Source organism: Corvus cornix, chromosome 5 (assembly GCF_000738735.6).
Source record: "Corvus cornix cornix isolate S_Up_H32 chromosome 5, ASM73873v5, whole genome shotgun sequence".
NCBI lineage: Eukaryota > Metazoa > Chordata > Aves > Passeriformes > Corvidae > Corvus > Corvus cornix.
This window is the reverse complement of record NC_046335.1, coordinates 2006339-2028103: the sequence shown is the minus strand read 5'-3', so window position 1 is coordinate 2028103 and position 21765 is coordinate 2006339. Positions and strand designations below refer to the sequence as shown.

At 50.5% G+C, this 21765-nt stretch overlaps 1 protein-coding gene across 10 annotated transcripts in view; it reads left to right on the top strand.

Moving 5' to 3' along the window:
* NIN (ninein) overlaps positions 1-21765 on the top strand; it is a 60835-nt gene that overhangs the window by 20056 nt on the left and 19014 nt on the right. For 9 of the 10 annotated variants that reach the window (XM_039552495.1, XM_039552494.1, XM_039552496.1 and 6 more), the window contains exons 5-20: positions 4200-4239; positions 5515-5702; positions 6726-6872; positions 7802-7969; positions 9642-9778; positions 10879-11019; positions 11162-11336; positions 11916-12026; positions 12807-12896; positions 14493-14646; positions 14975-15096; positions 15350-15876; positions 16579-18585; positions 19756-19881; positions 20739-20808; positions 21514-21729. In XM_039552495.1, the coding sequence (XP_039408429.1) occupies positions 4200-4239; positions 5515-5702; positions 6726-6872; positions 7802-7969; positions 9642-9778; positions 10879-11019; positions 11162-11336; positions 11916-12026; positions 12807-12896; positions 14493-14646; positions 14975-15096; positions 15350-15876; positions 16579-18585; positions 19756-19881; positions 20739-20808; positions 21514-21729 (4419 nt within the window). The remainder of the gene's footprint in view (positions 1-4199; positions 4240-5514; positions 5703-6725; positions 6873-7801; positions 7970-9641; positions 9779-10878; positions 11020-11161; positions 11337-11915; positions 12027-12806; positions 12897-14492; positions 14647-14974; positions 15097-15349; positions 15877-16578; positions 18586-19755; positions 19882-20738; positions 20809-21513; positions 21730-21765) is intronic. The other variant, XM_039552503.1, reaches the window with a different exon arrangement.

Here is a 21765-nt window from a genome sequence, read left to right as displayed (position 1 = left end):
GTGCTTTCAATCCCAGAATCTCCTCTTGCTTCCCCAGACAGGAAAGCCAAAGGAGCCGAGTGGTTGGGGTTGGTGCTGTGTGTTAGTGTACGGCCACAGCGGCTTTTCCCTGGAGCTGGGCTGCTTCCAGCCTGCCCTGCTGTGCCAAGTATTGTTGATTCAGGAGCATGCGGTGGGATTTTTTCCACTGGGAGGGAGAAGCATTGCTGCCTTCTCCCTGCTCTGTCTCCTGGCTTCACTTGGAGTTGGGAGCCTCTGCAGCCACATTTGCAGGGGGACACCCCAACCCTGTGTGGAAAAGCAAGGGAGGAATTTCCAATTTCTGTGATTTCAGTATTGTTCCTGAGCTTAAAAATGATAAAAAAAACCCCAAACCAACACCTCAAAGAAAAGCTTTTCCACCACACCCAGCTGCTTTTCCCTACTCCCGGTGACCTTTGCTCACCGCCACAGGGATGCTCATCCATCTCCTGGTGTTGGCCACATGGGCTGCCCTGACCTTGGAATCGATGTTAATCCGCCCACGCTCCCCAGGGAAGTGATGTCCTTGGTGGAAGAGGCTACTCTAATCTTACCCCTCAGTTTTAGCTGTCACGGAGGTGTAAAGGGTAGTCTATTAACAAGGTCAGTTAATTAACCCAGCTGGTGTGCAACCAGGCTGTGCCGTGGGGGCTGGATCAGTCTCCTGCTGGGAATGCTCCTTTTGGGCTGGTGGGATGGTTAATTCCCTTGCAACTGGAGCAAAAAACAGGCTCAGCTTGTGAAATCCCTACTTTATCAGCACTGCTGTCTCGTTCCCTAAAGTAGATCCTCTTGGTATGCATGGAAATGCTGGAAGCTGCTGAGGGGTCCCAGGGGAGTGTTGGAGGCTCCTGATGCACTGACTCCTTGGGATTTGGCCCAGGGAGCAGCGTTTGCCCGGTTGTCTCCTGTTGTGTGTACAAACACGCCGCTGCTGCCAGCGTTCCGCAAGCCTGCCCCCGGCCCGGGCTGTCCCTGGCCTGGGAACTGGGACAGGGTGCCTTAATTGGTGCTTGCTCCCAAGCAGTGCCAATTAAAAGGGCTCAGGCTCTGTCTGAGAGGTTTCCTTCCCTCCCTCCCCTCGTAAACATCAGAGGACAGGCTGGGAGGCTGCTCTGGGCTCGACTGCCCAGGGAGGCTCCCTGACCTCCATCCCCAGGGATTTTTTCAGGTGCTGTTGGATAAAGTAATGAGCAGCTGGGTCTGGGTTTGGCACTGACCCTGCTGTGAGTACAGGGGTGGTGGTAGGATCCTGAGGGTCCCTCTGGCCTGCAGGAGCTGGATGCTGGCTGTGCTGCCTTCCAAACCTCACCATGGAGCATCTGTCACCTCTCCTTCCCCAGCTCCTGGCTCTGCTCTGGGAAAGGTCCCTCCTACTTGCAGGTTCATGCAATCCCAGAATGGCTTGGGTTGGAAAGCACCCTAAAACCCATCTCATTCCAGCCTTCTGCCATGGGCAGGGACACTTTCCATTAGTCCAGGTTGCTCCAAGCCCTATCCAACCTGGCCTTGAGTTTGTAGACTCTGCTGGCACATCCCAGTTCTGTCTCTTCAGTGCCTGCTGGAGCCTCTTGCTCCCATCCTCTGTGTGTTTGCTTCTGCACAGAGTTGTTTCCAGCATGGCCTGGCCTTGGAGCAAAACATTCTGGGAGCCTCAGGTTGAAACTCCTGGGGTTTGGGTCCTCAATGTGAGACTCCCAAAGTGGGACTGCCCTGGAAAGACGGGATTTGTGGATAACAGCTCAGGATAGAGGCTGCCTCCAGAAAAGGTGCGTCTCTGGTGTGGCTGGTGCTTTGGAGCTGAAGGCACCTGGCAAAGCGAGGTGTGGAGATTTGACAGCTTTTTTGGGGTCTCTGCTCGGGCTGCTCAGCCCAGGGAGCTGCTGTGTGGATCTGGGAAGAGCGGGGCCCACCAGCACTGGGGTGAGGGCTCGCCTCGTGGCGTGCGGAGCAGCGCGGGCTCGGCGTGCGCTCCTGATCATCATCTTAATTAGCAATATATTCTGGGGGAGAACAAAGGTCTGTCTGGCTGGAGCAGATGGCAGGGGGGAGAGGTGGCTGCTGCCTTGTTCTGGGCAGAGCAAACGGCACAGGCTGCAGATGCTCGCCCGGCCCCGCGCCGCAGCATTCAAAGCCACGGCCATCTGCTCCCCGGGCTGGCCGAGCACGCGCCTCCCGAAGGATAACGCATTCCTGGGATCCCCGTGTGTGTGACCCGTGGCCAGCTGTAGCACTGCCGGGGCTGGGGGACAATGACTGCCTGACATCGGGATGTCCACCTCCCCCCATGCCTGCCCTGGCCCCTCTTTGTCCCCTTGCTGGCGGTGGCCGACCCCGAGCCCCCCGCGCACAAAGGGACCCCCGAGCCCTGCACAGGGAGGGAGGGAGGGAGGGAGGGAGGTCACACGAGCGCCCTGGGGTCGCGGTCAGGGGGTTGCCAGCCCATAGCCCCCTGGCTTTGTTCTTTCTTCAGGTTGTTGGTTTTTATGGGGTTGTTGTGGTTTCATGGAATCCCAGAATGGTTTGGGTTGGAAGGGAGCTTAAAGCCCATCCCATTCCACCCCCTGCCATGGGCTGGGACACCTTCCACTAGCCCAGGGTGCTCCAAGCCCTGTTCAGCCTGGCTTTGAACACTTCCAGGAATGGGACAGCAGCAGCTTGTCTGGTTTTGCTGCAAGTCCTTGAAGTGAGGGGGTTCTGGTGCTGAATTAATCTGATTCTATATAAAAGTATTGATGTTGCATATGCAAAAAGACTTGGATGCAGAGGATCTGCCTCCTGAGCATCACTGCCCGGTTCCCCTCAGTGTCCCAGCTGTCTTAGGTGAGGATGAGGATGGGTGCCTGCACGATGGGATCTCTGGGACTCAAGCAGACCCTCTCTCTGCACAAAGTTTTCTGCATTTTCAGATGGAAATTTCACAGAATCCCAGAACGGTTTGGGTTGGAAGGGACCTTAAAGTCCATCTCGTTCCACCCCCTGCCATGGGCAGGGACACCTTCCACTAGCCCAGGCTGCTCCAAGCCCTGTCCAGCCTGGCCTTGGGCACTTCCAGGGATCCAGGGGCAGCCCCAGCTTCTCTGGGCACCCTGTGCCGGTGTTTTGCCATCCTCCTTGTAAAGAACTTGCAGGGATGGGATTTAATGGCACCTGTTGCCTCAGCTCCTGCTTTCCATCCCTCAGGGGATGTTGCGATGCTGCGGCAGCAAAGGGCCCTTGCCTGGTCCGGCAGCTGAAATGGGAACAGCAGCAGAGCTAAAAAAAGTCCAGTGACCTAATCCAGTTTCCATGGCAACGTTGTAGATTAATGGCTTTTAGCTGTAATCTGAATGAGACGTATTGAACTTTTCTGTGATGATTTAGAGCCTCTTTATGTCCTGGGTGACTTTGACTCCAAATCCATCAGTCACGTGCAGGCAGAAGTATCCACTTGTACCGCTGCAGAGGCAACATCTGCCACTGCTAAAGCAGAAGTTAATGTTGGGGAGCATCACGTGGGAGTAAATACCCTGGGCTGGTACAACGTGTAGTACATGAGGAAATCACCTTAAATGCTGTACTTTTGCTCCTGGTGCTGCCTGAGCTGATGGGATGCTGCCAGAGGGAGCGGGATGGTTTAAGACCACCAAAGAGTGGGTTTTTTCCCCTCTGTTAAGCTCAGGAAAGAGCTTGTTGACAGCATAGCTCTCTCCTGTTACAGAGCTGCAGTTAGTGGAGGACTTCTGGATTTGGCTTGGCTGAATATGGGGCAAAATAGGGGCAAATGAGGTTCTGGAAGGAAAGGATAACCCAGCTCTGTGCAGCCCATGATCTTCCCTGCATCCCCATCCCCTCGACCATCAATACCTCAAAGAAAAGCAGCATGGTTTGCTTGGAAGGGAAATCCTCTGCCTCCCTCCCCAGCACCCTGCCAGGCTCTGATCTGTTCCCTCTCCTGGGTCATTTGTGGGGCTTTAGGCATCTCTGTGGTTTCTCCCCACCGGAGAGCCACACGTGCCAGAACAAGGCAGGATCAAAGAGCCCTGGATTCCCAGCCCAGCCTGCAGGGAACAGGGAGATGAAAGCCCAGCGGCATTGCTGGAGCCCTGCAGCTCCTTGGATGCTGATCCCAGAGTCCCTTTCATTCCGGGGATGTCTTGCAGTAGTAATAACTCGGGAACCTTTTGTTTTCTCCCCAGCACTGGAAGACGCGAGGCAGCGAGGAGTACGAGGCCGAGGGTAAGAGCAAAGAGCAGCACCTGGATGTGCTTGTTCTCATTTCAGCTCTGAAGAGGGATCAGAGGAGCACGTGGAGAGGGTCTCTGGGTGTGTGGAGCATCCCAGCCCGGCTGGTGCAGAGCTCAGCAAGCTGGGGCATCCCCCTAAGCTGGGGATGAAAGCTGACGCAGGGCGCATCTTGTGCCGCACCCCCTCTGCCCTCTTCATCCTGCTGTGGGTGTTCCTGGTCTCCCTGACCTCTGTCCTGGTCCCCACTCCTGCCCCGGGGGGCTCTGGCTGTAGTGGAGCCCGGTGGGCACTAGATGTCAGCAGGGACCAGTCATTAAATGTTCCCTAATTGTCACGGAGCTATAAAGTCATGGAATGGTTTGGAAGGGACTGTAAAGCCCATCCAGTGCCACCTCCTGCCATGGGCAGGGACACCTTCCACTATCCCAGGAAGTGGATAGGAAGTGCTCCAAGCCCTGTCCAACCTGGTGTTGGACACTTCCAGTGATGGGAAATTTCTCTGGACACCCTGTGCCAGCGTTTTACCATCTTCACCATAAATAACTTCCTTTTAATTAGGTCAGCACCTCTTCCATATTTCAGCTGCTCTCTAACCCCTTTCCCATCCAAAGGGGACAACTTTTTTCTCCTAGAGCTGCTTTTCCAGCCCCAGGAGGTGGCTTTGCAGCTCCCTTGATCCCATAACTGCCCAGGGTAGCAGGGTCCTTTTTCCATCTCTGCTGGTGGCTGAGGCAGCAGAGCTGCCCTTCCCTGGCCACCAGCCCACGTTGACCATTGGACTCCTCCACATTCCCAAAGATCCTCCTGGCCACGGTCCCAGCTGGTCACTCTGCACCTGGTCAGGCACTGGGAGTCCCCATCCCTGGAGGGATTAAAAGCCGTGTGGATGTGGCACTTGGGGATGTGGGTCAGTGCTGACCTTGGCCATGCTGGGGAGCAGTTGGACTCAACGGTCTTAGAGGGCTTTTCCAACCTCAACAATTCCATGATTCTGTGGACGGGAGGCTCCTTCCCCTGGGGTGGCACGTGTGAGTGGAATGCTGAGCAGAACCTCCCGGTAGAGTCTGATACTGCTGGGACCAGTATCCATATCCTAAAATCCAAAGTGTGCTCTGAGTAGGATGAACTCAGACAAATGATCCTTTGGGATCTGCAGAGCCAGGAAGGAGCTCTGCCCATCACAGCAGCAGGTCCCCAGTGGGGTGCAGAGCCCCCAGGTGTTTTGGTGACCACTCCAGACCCCAGAGCAATCTCCTCCATTTCCAGGACAGCTGCGCTTCTGGAACCCCGATGACCTGAACGCCTCCCCTGGTGCCTCACCGAGCCCAGACTGGATCGAGGAGAAACTTCAGGAGGTCTGTGAGCACCTGGGGATCACCAGGGATGGCCACCTGAACAGGAAGAAGCTGGTTTCCATCTGTGAGCAGTACGGGCTGCACGCAGCGGCCGGGGAGGTGAGCGACCACATACGGACCCGTGCCACCACTGCCCCTACCTGGGCCCCCCAAAATCCCTCCTGGGATTCACCACGAGCACAGGTGGCTACTTGGAGAGGAGTTTCCAGCTCCAGCTCCTGGTTTTCCAGCAAGGTTTTTGGTGCCAAACCATCAGGCTGCTGTAGGAGAAGGCAGCTGCTAGCTCGAACCGTGGCGTGCATGTCTCCTCATGCCGTCACAGAGTGAGCTGGAGTTTAAAAACATGGCTGAGATTCCAAGCATTTCTCCTTAATCCTAGGAATTTTCTAGCTGGACAGCAAATATGGGTTAAATATTCATAGGTGGTTGCTTTTGACTTTGTGAAGGCCTGTGGGCTCTTTCTGTGCTGCAGCAAGAGCCCACGACAAAATGAAATCTTTATCAAAAAAAAAAAAAAAAAGAAGGCTCTTTTCAACTTAGGATTTAGTTTTATTAAAAAAGTCAGATTTTTTGCATCTTAAGATAACGTGCTTGTAATAATTTCCTCCACAGAGCATGTTTCTGAGCAGGTATTCCTTTGCAGCATCCACAATGGAATGTTTTCAGGGTATTAAGGCAGAAAATGGAAAAGATAAACTGTAGACAAAGAAATAATCTGAACATCTCCAGTCCTGCTTTTGAGAAAGCAGCGTGGCCCGAAGCATAAAACAGATTTATGATAACCTTGCAGTGTCTTAGGGGGTTTTTTTGCCTGGTCACTTCAAGCTGCTCAGGGTTTGGCATCTGTCTCAGTACCTTGAGCTGAATTCCTGAGGTCACCCTGTCTCGGGAGCAGAATGAAATGAGGGTTTTTTCATGCTGCCTCATTAAACAGCGGCTCCAAGATGACCAGGAGCTTTTTTTCATGGTGCCTGCAATTTTCCATATGGAGAACATGGAAATGGGTTAGGCTGAGGTACCAGGTAACTCTTGCTTTGCTCTTTTTGGAGCCTTGGGAATAGGATGTTTTCTCTGTGCTAGATTTTTTTTTTGGCCTTTTACACCATTTCTGTCTCCTTGCAGGTGCTGGAAGAGGTGCTCCATAACCTGGAGCAAGATGGGACCATGAGCATCGAGGACTTCTTTTATGGCCTTTTTAGAAATGGGAAATCTCTGACACCTTCAGCATCTACTCCGTACCGGCAGCTGAAACGGCACCTGTCCATGCAGGTGAGACAGTGAGAGGTGAATCCTGGGGTCAGAGGAGCAGGAGAATTCCTGAACAGTTCCCACCCAGCCTGTCTCCTCCTCTTCCTCAGCATTTGTCCCTGGAGGGGTGGCTGTGAGGGCTTCCCTACCCCGTGGAGGTGGTGGCAGTGAGCTGCCCACGCTGCTCCAAAAGCAGATTTCAAATTCCCTCTCAGGAAAAGCTCATTTGGGGGAGATAAAACAGAAAACACCCTCACGGTAAAGGGGACGTGGCTCCCCTTTGAAGTTTTGTGGCTCGGAGAGGGCTGTGGAGTGCAGTATGGAAATGGTAGAGACTTGCAGAGTTCCAGAGTGGCTTGGGTTGGAAGGGACCTTAAAGCTCATCCCATTCCACCCCCTGCCATGGGCAGAGACACCTTCTGCTATCCCAGGTTGTTCCAAGGTCCATCCAGCCTGGCCTTGGACACTTCCAGGATGGGGTATCCAGTATAAACTGGGTGCAGGGGGAAGCACTGCCTGGGATAGGCTATGGACATGCAGGTCCCACATCTCTACTCCAATTACTGCTTTTTTTCTGAGAGAGAATTTGAAATCTGCTCCCTGTCTTTGCCTGGAAGCTGAGGGCCGTACCCAGAGCACATCTGCAAATGCTCCCTGCAGCTCTTTTAGGGAAGGTGACACTCCAAACCAAAAATGAGCAGTGGAAAACCCTTCTAGAGCATTGAGGCCAGCTCTGAAACTGCTCCTCCTCGGATTCATTTGCAGTCCCGAGGGCCTGGTTGTGCCCCGGTGCTGTGAGGTCAGCAGCGGCGCTCCCGCCGGGTTTTGGCTTGGCAGCGAGGAAAAGCAGAGCTTAATCCTTAATCTCTGGAGCAGTGCAAGGGAAATTCCATTGATAAGCCCTTCTGGGCACTGCCTTTGCCCCGTCACACCCTCATCCTCTCTCACAGTCCTTCGACGAGAGCGGGAGACGCACCACCACCCCCTCGGCCATGCCCAGCACCATCGGCTTCTCCCTCTTCTCCAGCCTGGATGATGGGATGGGCTACGGCTGCGTGGAGGGGGTCCTGGACTGCTGGCACCAGGAGGGCATAGAGAACAGCCAGGAGATCCTGAAGGTAACCCCCAGCTCCATCTCACCCCTGGTTATGTGTATTTTTTTCTCCCTGTGTCAGCAGCTGAGTTATTTTTTCCTTTCCAAAATCCCTGGGTTTACTCCTTTTAAAACTTCCACGGGGAAGCTGTGGCTGCTCAATCCCTGGAAGTGTTCAAGGCCAGGTTGGAAGGGGCTTGGAGCAACCTGGGACAGTGGAAGGTGTCCCTGCCCGTGGCAGGAGGTGGAACTGGATGATGATTAAGATCTGTTCCAACCCAAACCGTTCTATAATTCTATAAAAATTCCCAGTGCTAGAGACAAGAGTTCTGGGAGTTTTCCAGTCATTTCCTTTATGGTACATCCCAGAGAACAAGAAGCTAATGATAAAAATACAATGGGCTTTCCAGCGTAGCTTGAAGAAGTCACCTGTATTTGTTAGGAAGCAATTTAATTCCTCTCCCTCCCTGAATAGCTGTGCCTGCAAACCTCTCAGCACTGGGGTGACCTGAATTATTGCTCGTGCTGAGGTGGAGAACAGCACTTGAAACCCTGCCCAGTCCTCAGTGTTCCATTAGACAGAGCAGAAGGGTGATGGGGGTGAAATTGGGTACCTGAGTAATTCCATCCCTGTCCATCTCGTTAGAAGCTGTGGAGGGGAGAAGAAAATTTCATGTGACCATCCCTGGATTGCCAACAATGTGGACTGTGGTTCTCCTGGCTTTTAAATAGCCACGTGGAAAGTGAACATCCGGGCTGTAATAACCTCTGCCATTGCTCAGGATTTAAAACCCCCTCATAACCTCACACAATTTGAGAAGGTGGGACCACCTTCAGCAGATTTGTGTGTCCACCTTCATCTTGTTGCTTTCCACTGGAAAATTCCTTTGTACTGGTGTCACTGGGGTGGTTTCTCCAGTGTCTGCAGTGTTTCAGCCCCACCACAGGGGCTTTGCTTTGTGCTCCTGCAGGGTTGGGTTGAATCATGGAATCATTTAGGTTGGAAAAGACCTCTGAGATTGAGTCCAGCTGTCAGCTTAGACCTTGTTCACCACTAAACCCCGTCCCCAAGTGCCACGTCCATGTGGGTTTTGAACACTTCCAGTGAAAGAAAATGCCTTTCTTCAAGGCTTGGAGCAACCTGGAATAGTGGAAGGTGTCCCTGCCCATGGCAGGGGGGGGAACTGGATGGGCTTTAAGGTTCTTTCCAACCCAAACCATCCTGGGATTCTGTGAAATTCCAAGCACTTGCTGATGATAACTTGCCTTCTAAGAGGTGGGATCCTCACCATCAATCAAACCCTTCCTGCAGAGCTGCTTCTGTGTTGCCTCTGCTGCCAGAGCTGGTGTTGTTTACACGAACATCCCCAGCCACCTCCTGGCAGCAGCTGGTCCGTGCAAAGTCCAGTGTCGTTAGATCCTGCAGGGAATTACTGCATTTCATCAGGCCTGGGCTTAATTTCCTGCTGGTCTTGCAGCACAACCAGGACACTTCCCATCCCCACAGCTGGCAGCAGCTCTGTGTTGTAGGGAGGTGGCAGAGATGTCTGGTTTATTGCCCCCGGGGCGTTTGTGACAGATTAATTAGCGAGCAAAGATCTCTTCTGAGCCTCGTTTCATCCTGTCAATCCCTGCACAAATGTCTCCAGGCTGCTGCAGGAAGCTCGTTCCGCTCTAAGGACCCGTTGTTTCCACAGGCTCTGGACTTCAGCTTGGATGGGAAGGTGAACCTGACGGAGCTGACGCTGGCGCTGGAGAATGAGCTCTTAATCACCAAGAATGGAGTCCACCAGGCAGCCCTGGCGAGCTTCAAAACAGAGATCAGGCACTTGATGTGAGTCTCAGGGATTACTGGATGTGCTGCTTCCCGCTGTGCCTGGCCAAGCAGGAGCTGAGGGAGCAGCTGATGGATGGATGGTGGTGCTCCGAGGGGCACTGGGGTGGCACCGGAAGGCTCAGGTCTCTGATGGAGTGCTCAGAAACTTCCAGCTGTCTTGTTTTGCCTGGGAAAAGCACTCAACCCTCCAAGGATTGCAGAAAAATGTAGTTGAGGAACAAAAAAATGGAAGCAGCAGGCTGTTCCCAGTCTGTGGATGGTCTGGGAGTGGTCACTGCTGGCTGCAGTGGTCATTGATGGCCAAGGAATGCACAGCTTGAGGCAGAGGCTGGTGGAGTTTATCAGTACCTTAAATCCAGACTGATTTGGGGCATTACAGAGGTTTTGCCATGTGATAGATGTGGAGGTGAGGTACAAACCCACCGTAAATCCCAAGGTTTTTCCTTTCAAAGTCAGCACAGCTTGGCCTTGTGCTGGACTTGCCATGCAGGTTTCCCTGTTGAAAAAGAAGGCTCCAGGGAGAGAGCTCAGAGCCCCTTGCAGGGCCTAAAGGGGCTCCAGGAGAGCTGGAGAGGGACTGGGGACAAGAGATAGAGGGACAGCACACAGGGAATGGCTTCCCACTGCCAGAGGGCAGGGATGGATGGGAGATTGGGAAGGAATTGTTCCCTGGGTGGGTGGGGAGGCCCTGGCACAGGGTGCCCAGAGCAGCTGTGGCTGCCCCTGGATCCCTGGAAGTGTCCAAGGCCAGGTTGGACATTGGGGCTTGGAGCAGTCTGGGATAGTGGGAGGTGTCCCTGCCCATGGCAGAGGCTGGAACAGGACAGTCTTGAAGGTCCCTTCCAACCCGAACCATTTCAGGATTTGAACTGGGAGCTGGACCACAGCTGAGGGTCTCAAGTGTTGAGGTCTCAGGATCTTGTGGGGATACCAAGACATGTCCAGAGCTGTTTGGGTACAGGTTCAAAGCCAGTGACTAAATGCAGTTGATGAGACCCATGGTTATCTTTCCAAGCTTCTTCTCTTGACATTTCAAATACCCTTTTTGGGGGAGCAGTGTGGGCCGACCTAATGCAGACTAGCTCTGCTCTGCCTAGGGAGAGGTTTGACCAAGTGGCCAGGGAGAAGGAGAAGCTGCGGTCGGACCTGGAGAAAGCAGAGAAGCTGAAATCCCTGATGGCCTCAGAGGTGGACGATCACCACGCCGCCATCGAGCGCCGCAACGAGTACAACCTCAGGTAGGGCATCCCAAATCATCCCTCCCTCCTTGGTATCACTTTCCTGGCATTGCAGGGCCTTGGTGACCACCCAGCCTCACCCCAGCAGCGTTTGCCACCTGCTTCCTCTAACGAGCCCCTCTCCCCTCCGGTGCCTCGGCAGGAAGCTGGACGAGGAGTACAAGGAGAGAATCGCCGCTCTGAAGAACGAGCTCCGCAGAGAGCGGGAGCAAATCCTGCAGCAGGCCAACAAACAGAGGCTGGAGATGGAGCAGGAGATTGAAAAGCTGAAGACGGATGAGAACTACATCCGGGACCGCCTGGCCCTGTCCCTGAAGGTAACAGGGACTAAACACAGCTGGGATTCCCCCCAAAAAGCAGGGATACCCTGGGAGGGGGAGTGACTCTTGCAGAGTAGTCCTTGTTGAGAGCATGAGTTTTGGGCTGTGTTTAGCTGGCCAAAAGTCATTTAAGCAGCAAGATAGAGGCGTGTCCATGAGAATTGGTGTTGGGGGCACCTCAGTGGGTTGTTCTGTAGATTCCTAATCTCCAGTTCAAATCTCTGCTGCCATCAAGTGCAGAGCGTGCGTGTGCACAGCTCTCAGATGAGCTGTCCAGCCAGGAGACAAAACATCTTGATCAAGTTTAAAATACTGGTTTAAAAACAAATAAACAAAATAACCACGTAAAGCAAACTTGCTATTATGCCTTTTGATAATTTCTCTAAATTCCAGTGCTCACACTGGGCCGTGGCAGGCGTGGGTTGTGTGTGGATGGATTCATAACTCCAGTCATCACCTGAAGCTTGGAATAATGCCATGCTCCGACTTGATTGGGATTACCCTTATTTCAACACATGCTGATTTTTTTCCTCCTCCAAGTGCTGAGGCTGTTGTGGGGTTTTTTGTTTGGTCCAGGAGAACAGCCGCCTGGAAAACGAGCTGTTGGAAACGGGAGAAAAACTGGCCGAGTGTGAAAGTCTGGCAAGCAAACTGCAGAGGAACTTGGAAAATGTCCTGGCTGAGAAGGTAAATCCTCCTTTTCCCTGTGGGGCTTGCAGAATTAAATCTCTTTCAAGTTGCTGCACTCAAGCTGCCAGTTTAACTGATATCCAGAGGCTTTTGGGGTCCCTATCCAGATTATCCACGCTCAGCCTGCCTTGGTGACATGGACTGCCTTGCAGCTGAGGAAAATAAAGATATTCCACTTTAGCTGTGATTTTATTCTAATTAAAGCAGGGAGCCTTAGAGTGAAGCAATCATCCTGCAGATCTGCAGGATTTTTTTTTTTCCCCCCAGCACAGAGTTTTGGATAGGCCCAACTTGCAGATCCTTTCCAGGGAAGATGATGCAGGAGGAGTGGGGTTTTACGTGGCATCTCTGCTGGAATTAGGTGAAAATCGAGGTGAACAGCTGATCATGGCTGTATTACACTGAACTTTTCAGGATATCAGCTTCTCCAAAGATGTTTGAGTTTGTGCATGCACAGCCTGAGGTTCATATATTGGGATTTCCAGCCTTCTTTAAAGCTTGGGATTATTTGTCACACTGAGATGTGCAAATGCTAAGGTAGAAAGCTGTGATCTGGAATCAGTGAGCATGAGAGCTGTGCTAGATGGCAGACAATGCTTTTTGGGAAATTACTCATTCCCTGCTAGGAGGAAAGTGGAGTTTCTTTATTTAAAATAAAAGTCCAGAGTGGAGAGAGGGTGCAGGCTGCAGGACTGCTGGGAATGGCATCCGTGCTGTACTGAGCAGGGCTGTTGGGTGGGCCAGTGGATAACTGGATATTCCATTCCTATGTTCCAGTTTGGTGACCTGGATCCCACCAGTGCAGAGTTTTTCCTGCAGGAGGAGAGACTGGCCCAGATGAGGAGCGAGTACGAGCAGCAGTGCAGGGTAAGTGGAGCTGAGACCTGGCTCCTGTGTCCACCAGGAACATCATGAAACCTTTCAGGTTGGAAAATCCCTCTCAGACTGAGTCCAACCGCTCCCCCAGCACTGCCAAGCCCAGCACTAACCATGTCCCCAAGTGCCACATCCTCACTGCAAACAGCAGCACAAGGGGTGTTGGAAAGCTCTTCCCACAGAGGCAACTGGCTGAGCTAAGAGGATGAGGTGCCCCCAGGGTGGGCTGGGAGAGGCTCCATGGAGCCCTGTGAATTCAGAGTTGCAGGAACTTAGAGGAGAAATAAGATACATCCATGTTTTACTGGTTTTCAGACCAGAAATATTTTTTTAAAATAACCCTGAGAACTGAAAATTTGCTTTCTCCTCCTCAAATCTTGTATGGTTGAAGCACTTTAAGATGAGCCTGCAGGTTATCTATTTACACATCTGCTTTCTGATGCCTGCGGTGGTACCAGAGAAGCTGTGGCTGCCCCTGGATCCCTGGAAGTGTCCAAGGCTGGGTTGGATGGGGCTTGGAGCAGCCTGGGATAATGGAAGGTGTCCCTGCCCATGAGAAGAGGGTGGAACTGGATGGGCTTTAAGGTCCCTTCCAACCCAAACTGGTTTGTGATTCTGTGATCTGCTCTGCAGGATCCTTTCCATTCAATAAAGGGCTGCCTTTGCAAAAGGCTGTTGGATTGGAAACAGTGTGGAAGCTGCAGTTTAAAAGCAGAAATTGTCTAGAAATAGGCATTGAATTGATACAGCTCGATAGGCAGCTGCTTTTTCTATTTTTGAGGATGGGAGATATAAATCAGTGCCCAAGGTTCACTTCCTGGGCCTTTCAGACCTGCAGGATTCTGTGTTTGCACACTCAGGGAGTTGTTTTGCTCAATAACTGCTGTTCCTGGAACGGGGTGCAGGGCACTTGGCACAAACCCTGGCGAGGTTCCGCTGGCGGGCGGAAGGACCAGATGGTAAATGCAGTAACGAGGGGATCTCTTTCCTAATTTGATCTTTTGCTTCTGGTTTGATTTTTCAAGTGGATGGTATTTGAGGAGGCATTTCCCAACTGTTTGAAAATGTTTGAAAAGCTGCTTTTTAATAAAAGGTCACAGGAAGAAGGAATGAAGGGAAAGGTCCTGGAGTGTGTTATGCCTTCACCGTTGAGAGTTTGGTATTGGAGAATCATCAGAGAATCCCAGAATGGTTTGGGTGGAAGGGACCTTAAAAACCTTCTTCCACCTCTTGCCATGGGCAGGGACACCTTCTACTATCCCAGGCTGCTCCAAGCCCTGTCCAACCTGGCCTTGGACACTTCCAGGGATCCAGGGGCAGCCACAGCTTCTCTGGGCACCCTGTGCCAGGGCCTCCCCACCCTCCCAGCCAGGAATTCCTTCCCAATATTCCATCTATCCCTGCCCTCTGGCAGTGGGAAGCCATTCCCCCTTGTTTTGCTGATAGAAGGATGCCTATGGCACTATGGATTATTGACAAGTCTTTCCCTGCTGTAATTCCCACCTGAATGTCCCGTGGTGGGACTGGGTCGATGCTCAGCTGCTTTGGTTCCTTTCCCTCAGCCTTTTTTTCCCCCCTCCATCTCAGGAGCTGCAGGACCAGATCGATGAGCTGCACTCAGAGCTGCAGGAGTACCGTGCCCAAGGCAAAGTGCTCAGGCCTTCCCTGAAAAATTCCCTGTCAGAAGAGTTTGACATTGACATGAAGAGTCATGGCAACGGCGGGATTGAGCCTGACCAAGGTAAAAAAGTACCTCCTGTAGGACTGAGATCTGTGCTGTGGGTGTTTATAACATCTTAGAGGTAATTCCATGACGACCTTCCCAGTGAGTTTTGGTCACCACCTCCTATTTTGGTGTTTAATGTTAATTTGGAATGCGACTGCTGAACTGTATTTAAAGCTGAAATTAATGCTTGCAGTTACTTGGCTGTGTTTGTGATGGGATTTTGAGAGCTGCTAAGCAGTCCTAAAATGATGAAATCGTTCTGTTGAGAATTATATATATTTAGGTATTGTATAATTAATGTTTTTATAGGTCTATAAATTATAACTAATTACTTTTTCTAAAGGACTTGGTTCAGAAGACTGCAACCCATTAAATATGAGCATAGAGGCAGAAATGGCCATCGAGCAGATGAAGGAGCAACACCACAGGGATCTGCATCACCTCAAACAGGAGCTTGAGGACACAGTAAGTGTTGGAATGAGATGGTGTGTAAGGCCCTTTCCCACCCAAAACCAGTTTGGGATTCTGTGATCCCAGTAAGAAATAAAGCTGAGCACTTGAACATTCTTTCCAGGGAAATCAATATAAGATGCTGAAGTGTGAATCAAAATATTCAGTAGAATGAATATATAAAACTAGATGGAAATATTGAGGGAAACATCCCTGTAGAACATTCTGTGGAAAATGAAAACAACCCATCCTGTTTTCCCTTCTCTAGGTGAGCCATTATGAAAAGCAGCTGGATGAGACAAAAGCCCACTGGGAAAAGGAGCAGGAGGATATGAGGCAGAAGTACACTGAGGAGATGAATGTCATGGAAAAACAGATCACTGGCCTTAAAAATCAAGTAGCAGAGCTGCAGGGAGAGGCAGCAGCGCTCAGAGAGCAGCAGGAAAAGCTCAACTGTAAATACAACGAGGAGAAAAACAAATTACAGATGCATTTCGATGAGGAAAAAGCCAATCTGCAGGAACTGTTGAGGCAGGAGCATGAAGATGATGTCAGGGCCAGACTGGAGCAGGTGAATGAGAAGTTCAGGCAGGAACGGGAGGAGCTGATCCAAAAGAGTGTCTGGGTGGAAGAAAAGATGAGAGTTCTGGTGCAGACACTGCAGGAGGAGAAGGGGGAGCTGGAACGTGGCTTCCACGAGCAGGTGAAGAGGCTGGCAGAGGTGCACGCCCTGGAGAAGGAGGAGCTGCAGGAAGAGCTGCTGAGGAAGCACGAGCAGGAGCTGGAGGAGGAAAGGTGAGTGTCACCTCCGGTGGGGACAGTGCTGGAGCGTGGTGACCGGGGTGAACCTAGTGCAGAAACACTTCCCTGGTGTGTCATTCCAAGTGTCCTGACTGCACAGTGCTGTTCCTGCTCTGCTCTGCAGCACTGGGCTCCTCTCCAGGGTTTTTTCTCTTCTGACCTTTCTCAAGCAGATATTTAGATTCATTTTTAGCTCGCCCAGAGGCAGCAGTAGTGTTAAAGCATAACCAGGCGTGATTAAGTCGAGTTCTGTTTGGGATCCCTGTGCTCCACAAATCCCTGCTTGGTCCTTTTAAAACTTGTGGGTTTGCAGAGTTCTTTGCTGAAGAAGGAAAGGGGTGGCTGGGAAGTGCTTTTAGCCAACACTGAGTGTCAGAAGAAACTGAAACCATCCTGGGGTGATGGGGGTGAGAGCATCTGCCCCCCAAAAAATCTGAGCACAGGAACAGAAGGGCACATATTGCACAGGCAACCTTTTCTGAGGACATTTCATGAGCTTTCACACTTTTCCAAGGCAGTTTTTCTTTTTGAAGTTTCACCAAATTGCCTCCGTTTTAACTTACGGCTTCCAGAAACACCCATCCAGTAGTCAGTGGAAAAAAAAAAAAAGTGAATTTCCAACTTGTTTTATTCAGCCTAAAAATCCACTTTGATCTCTGAGGTAGTTTAGTAATATCTTATGTTAACCATGTCTAGGGAAAAAATGGCAAGTGACTATAAGAGAAGAGCATCTCATGCACAAACTCAGTTTTCTGTGGACACACAAACACTTGTGAATAAATATGAAGAAACCCTCCAGAGTCTGGAAGGACGTTACCAGCGAGAGCTGCAGGAACTTGCTGAACAGCAAAGAGAGGAGAAATCCCAGTGGGAGTTTGAAAGGGAGGAAATTGCTCAGGAGGCCGCTGAAGCCCATGAGCAGCTGAAGGAAAGCTTAGCAAGTGAAAAGGCTGTTTCTTCTGCCCTGACCCAGGAGAAGGATCTCCTGGAGAAAAATTTCAAGGAAGAAGTGAACAAGCTGGTGTGTGAGAGGGAGCAGCTGGAGAAGGAGCTGCGGGAGCTGAGGAATGCTGCCCAGGAGCAAGAGGAAAAGCTGAATGAGAAAATAGCCCAACTCCAAAATGACCATAAAAAAGAGCTAAAGGAGAAAGATGAACATATTTCCACAGTGGAGGAAAATGGGAAGCGGGTTAGGGAAAAGCTGGAGAGACTGGACAGTGAGTATAAGCGAGAGAAAGAAGAGCTCAATTCCAAACTTCTTGCTTTGGAGAGTTTAAACAAAGGCATTTGTGAGAGAGCAGAGACAGAAAAGGCTGAGATGAGTTTGGAAATCTCAGCCCTCCAAGGGAAAATACAGAAACTGCAGTGGGAAACACGGAGTTTTTCTGCCCTGCAGAGCCATTACAGGGTCCTGGAGAGTGAGTATGCGAAAGCCAAGAGCCAGATCGCTGCTTTTCCTGGTGCAGCTCCTCTGGGAGACGATGGGGATGTTCTCCAAAACCTGCAGAAGGTGCACGAGCAGGCGGTGAAGGAGAATGTCAGGATGGCAGCCCAGATCCTGCGGCTGCAGCACCGGCTGCAAGCGCCGGAGCCCCTGCAACCTCCCAGTCCTGGCTGCTCCCACTCCGGCTCAGAACCAGAGGAGATAGATCCCAGTTTTGAAGGGTTGCCCAGTGATTGTCAAGATGTAGCCATGGGAGCAGATTTCAGTGTCCTTCCACCTTTGGAGGCTGATACTACAGACCTGGAAGAAACGTCGGAGATGGATTTGGATTTGGAGGAGGGATGTGTGACAGCCAGAGCTGGCGACCACCCTGAGGTACAGGGGTGTTGGATCCAAGGAAATCAAGCAGCTCCAGATGCTGATGGCAACCAGGATTGTGACAAGAACCAAGAGCTCCTTTTTTGGGTGCCTCTGCTGCCAAAAAAGAGAGATCTGGAGGAAGTTCCCAGGCCAAAAATGCTACACAACAATGTCAAACAGCAGAACATTCATCTGCTAAATCACAGAATAGCTCCCAAAAATAAAGGGTTTGTTTCTGATGCTTTGAAGCTGCAGGTAGAGCTGGAGAAGGCTGAAGAACTGAGTGAAGCCTCTCTCCTGCTGGATCACACTCCTGGGGCAGCAAATGGTGACCTGAAGAGCGTAATAGCTCAGCTTTGGAAAAGGGTGGAAGAGCTGGAAGACCGATCCATGGCACAGGCTGAACTTCTGTTGCTACAAGAAGAAATTCAGGTAGAAAATGAGGATCTGAAAGCTGAAATGATACAGCTAATTGAAAAAAATAAAGTGCTGGAAGACAACCTGCATAGGCTGAGAAGGCTTCATTGTGAACAAGAAGAAAGCGAGGTGGAAAGTGTCAAGTTTGAAGAGGAAAACACCAAGTTCCTCCAGAAAGTTAAAGAAATGGAAGATGTTAAAGAACTGGAAGGTGTCCAAGGACAAGGTGCTCAAGGAAACACGGATGGGCCCAGTGACATGAGAGGTGGGAAGCTGGACGAACAACCCACTGCATTTATGGGCCAGCAGGACAGGAATGCCCAAAGCGACGGCGCGGTGACAGAAGCGGGCAAAGCAGGAATGAGGGATCTCAACCCAAAGGTGAAGGAGAAAGCTCTGGGTCACCCAGAGGAGAGGAAGGCAGTGACCCAGGGCTTGCAGAGCACGTGCACTGAGCTGCAGCAGAAGGTTGACCTGCTGAGGTAACGTAACCCAACGTTAGCCACTAACCCAGCGCTGCCTTGGCTGCTCCTTTAACCACCGTAGTTTAACTCTGATTTAGCTCTGAGTAGCAAACAGTGCTGTGGACTCCTAACTCCTCTAATCATGGATACAGACCACTGGGATAAATAACTTATGTGTCACTTACTCCTCTCTGTGCCTGCCACCTAAGCAGGAGCACCTGCCAGCTGTCCTGTCTGTGGATGTCACCGTCGCAGTGTGTAGCTCGTGGTCCAGCACGAGCCCATCGTATTTCCATGTCCAAAATCCATGGTAACACTTCCAGAGTGCTTTGTAGCTCTTACTAATATCACTCCACTCGGTTTGTTCCCTTCTAGAGCTGAATGTTGCTCGCAAGGCTAAAATTGCTCCTGTTTTTCCTCAGTGTTTCGGGTTAACGCTATGGAATGATGGTAATTTGAAATGCTAAAAGTGCTTCTGTTTCTCTCAATATTTAAATTAATGCTAGAAAATGATAGGGACTTTTTTTTCCTCAGTTAGGAACCCCTCAGGAGTGTGATATGCTAAATATAGTTATAAAACATGTATTCCTTATATTATATTATCATAGGTTTTACCTCCTTGTTTTTAACTGCTGTATTTCAGCAAGATTTCTTTTTTTTTAATGGATAAAGTGGTTACAAGTAGCTTAATTATTGTTCAGCACCAGCTTCCTGCAGGAAATTGTTCTTTCAGGTGTCCCACCATGGCTAAGTTATTTCTGTGCAGTCGCCTGGGGGCAGAAAAGGCACTTTCCCAACCGTGCTGTTCCCAGAATTCTGAATTCCAGATGGGGAAACAGCTCACTCTCCTGGCAGTCTGCACACTGTGGTGTTAAGTTCAAGGACTGAAAGATATGTAAAATATTAGTGTGAAACTTCAGATTTTCACTCACTTGAGCTGTACAAAAACAAGCCCAAAACCCCAGGGTTTTTTTTAAGTTCGTTGTAAAAATTCAGAGTTTTTTGAACAAACTGGGGAGCGCTCTTGCTAAATTCATGGAAAATATAAATACACCATTTATACATAAAACAAGGCAACTGTAGCTTTGGTTTTGGAGCGTTACAGGTAGCTCTGACCTGTGGGACTGTTTTCCTCCCCAGATGTCCTACAGGAGCTGCTTTCTCACTTGTCTCGTGTCTCTGCCACAGGTGTGAGGCTGAGAAGCTCCGCGAGGAAAACGCCGTCCTGAAAAACGAAGTGACTTTATTAAATGAAGAAGGGAGTGCTTCCAGCCTGAAACTGAGGGAGCTAAATGGATCCAGAGAAGAAATGAGGTGAGAATTCCATGGGGAATGTACCCTGTGATGCCTTCAGGCTGTGGCTGTGCCACAATGGGTTCATCCCTTCTCTCCAAGCTCTTTTGTGTGCTAGGTGCTGTACAAATCCAAAATGGGGTTATTTCACGGTGCTGTTGGACATCCAGCAGCCTGACAGGTTATTCCTCATCCTTTTCCCTGCCCCAGCTTGTCCTGCCCATTCCCAGAGCCAGGCAGGGGTTTTAGCTGTAGGCATTGAGGAGGTGACCCAGTAACACACACGAGCACAGGACCTACACAGGAGCTGACCTGATGCAATTATTTGTGCTTCAGCAAAAGCAGGGAGAGGCTCATCTGACAGATTATTCCAGTGGTTGGGTCTTTGGCAAGTGCAGAACCCTCCATGATCCTGGGATTATGCTTCCCCTCTAGGAAAGACCCACTGGGGCACCTTGAGAGGTGGAGCACTTGTCAAGTTGATGCAGAACAGGGATGCTGAGCAATGAATAAATAAATATCCACAATTACCATTTCTGGTGATGTTAAAAACAGCCCATTTTTGGAATCATTAAGGTTGGAAAAGACCTCTAAGACCATCAAGCCCAACCATTCCCCAGCACTGCCAAGGCCACCACTGCCCTGTGTCCCCAAGTGCCACATCCACAGGGCTTTTAAATCTCCCCAGGGATGGGGACTCCACCACTGCCCTGGGCAGCTGTGCCAGGGCTGGACAACCCTTTCCATGAAGGAATCTTTCCTAATATCCAATCTAAACCTCCCTTGGCACAACTTGAGGTGATGTTCTCCTGTCCAGTCTTGCAGTTCTGTATATTAATAATTGATTTTAATGTTAATGAGCTTTCATTTTTCCATAGGCAGAAGATAGAGGCTGTGAGAAAGGAGAAAGTGGCTGTGCAGAAGATGGTTGACAACCTGAAAAAGCAGGTGTGTGGCCTGAGCCCAGAACCTTCTCTGTGGGAATCATAACTGCATCAAAGCTGTTCCTTGGGTGGTCACAAAGGCAGCAGAAAACGAACATTTTTATAAATTTAAACTTGTTGATAACTGTTTTATTGCCTCTTTGGGATTGATTTGAGGCTTGTTTGACCTGCTCATAAAACAACAGCTGTAATTGTGTCAGCTTGCAGGCTTGAGAGCACTTTCCATAGTCAACGTGGAAAGTTTATTTCGTAGAAATATAAAGTTTAAATCTTGTGTTCTGTAGTTTTTGTGTGATTCTCTGCAGTAGCCCATGGGAAATAGAGATTGTGATTCAACCTCTACTCGTTTCCCAGCTGGCTGGGTCTAGGAATGCTGCCAGTTGTATTCCTGTGGCTGCTACTTTTATTTTAGGGGTGGCTTGTTAGAAGGTTTGAGTAGCTTTTACATCCATGTCATCTTGGTATTGCTTAGGAAAATACTTGCTTAGAATAATCTACTGGATAACCCTCAAAATCTACCTCAAAGGGAAAGGGGGAACAGTGGTGTGCTGGGTGACTGATTTAACTGGTCTAATTAAGGCCAGTTATGAGAAATTAACTGGTTGGAGTCACTGTTTGAGTGACACTTGTCAGATCTTTAATCACCTTAATAGAAAGGAAATACCCAAAATCTCATTCCCGGTGTAAAATCACTGCTGTCCCCACTCAGGTGGCGGATCTGAAGACCAGGAACCAACAGCTGGACTCTGAAAACACAGAACTGAGCCAGAGGAACTCCAAAAACCAAGCAGATGTGCAGGATCTCAATCAACAGCTGGCAAGGGTGCTCAAGCAAAAGGAAAGGGAAGAGGGAAAGTGTACCCTGGAGGAATGGGAAAAGGAGAGGCTGCTGCTGAAAGAGGAACTGGAAAACTCCAAAGCAGAGGTACAGGATTTGATAGGACAGTTGGGCTTCAGGTGT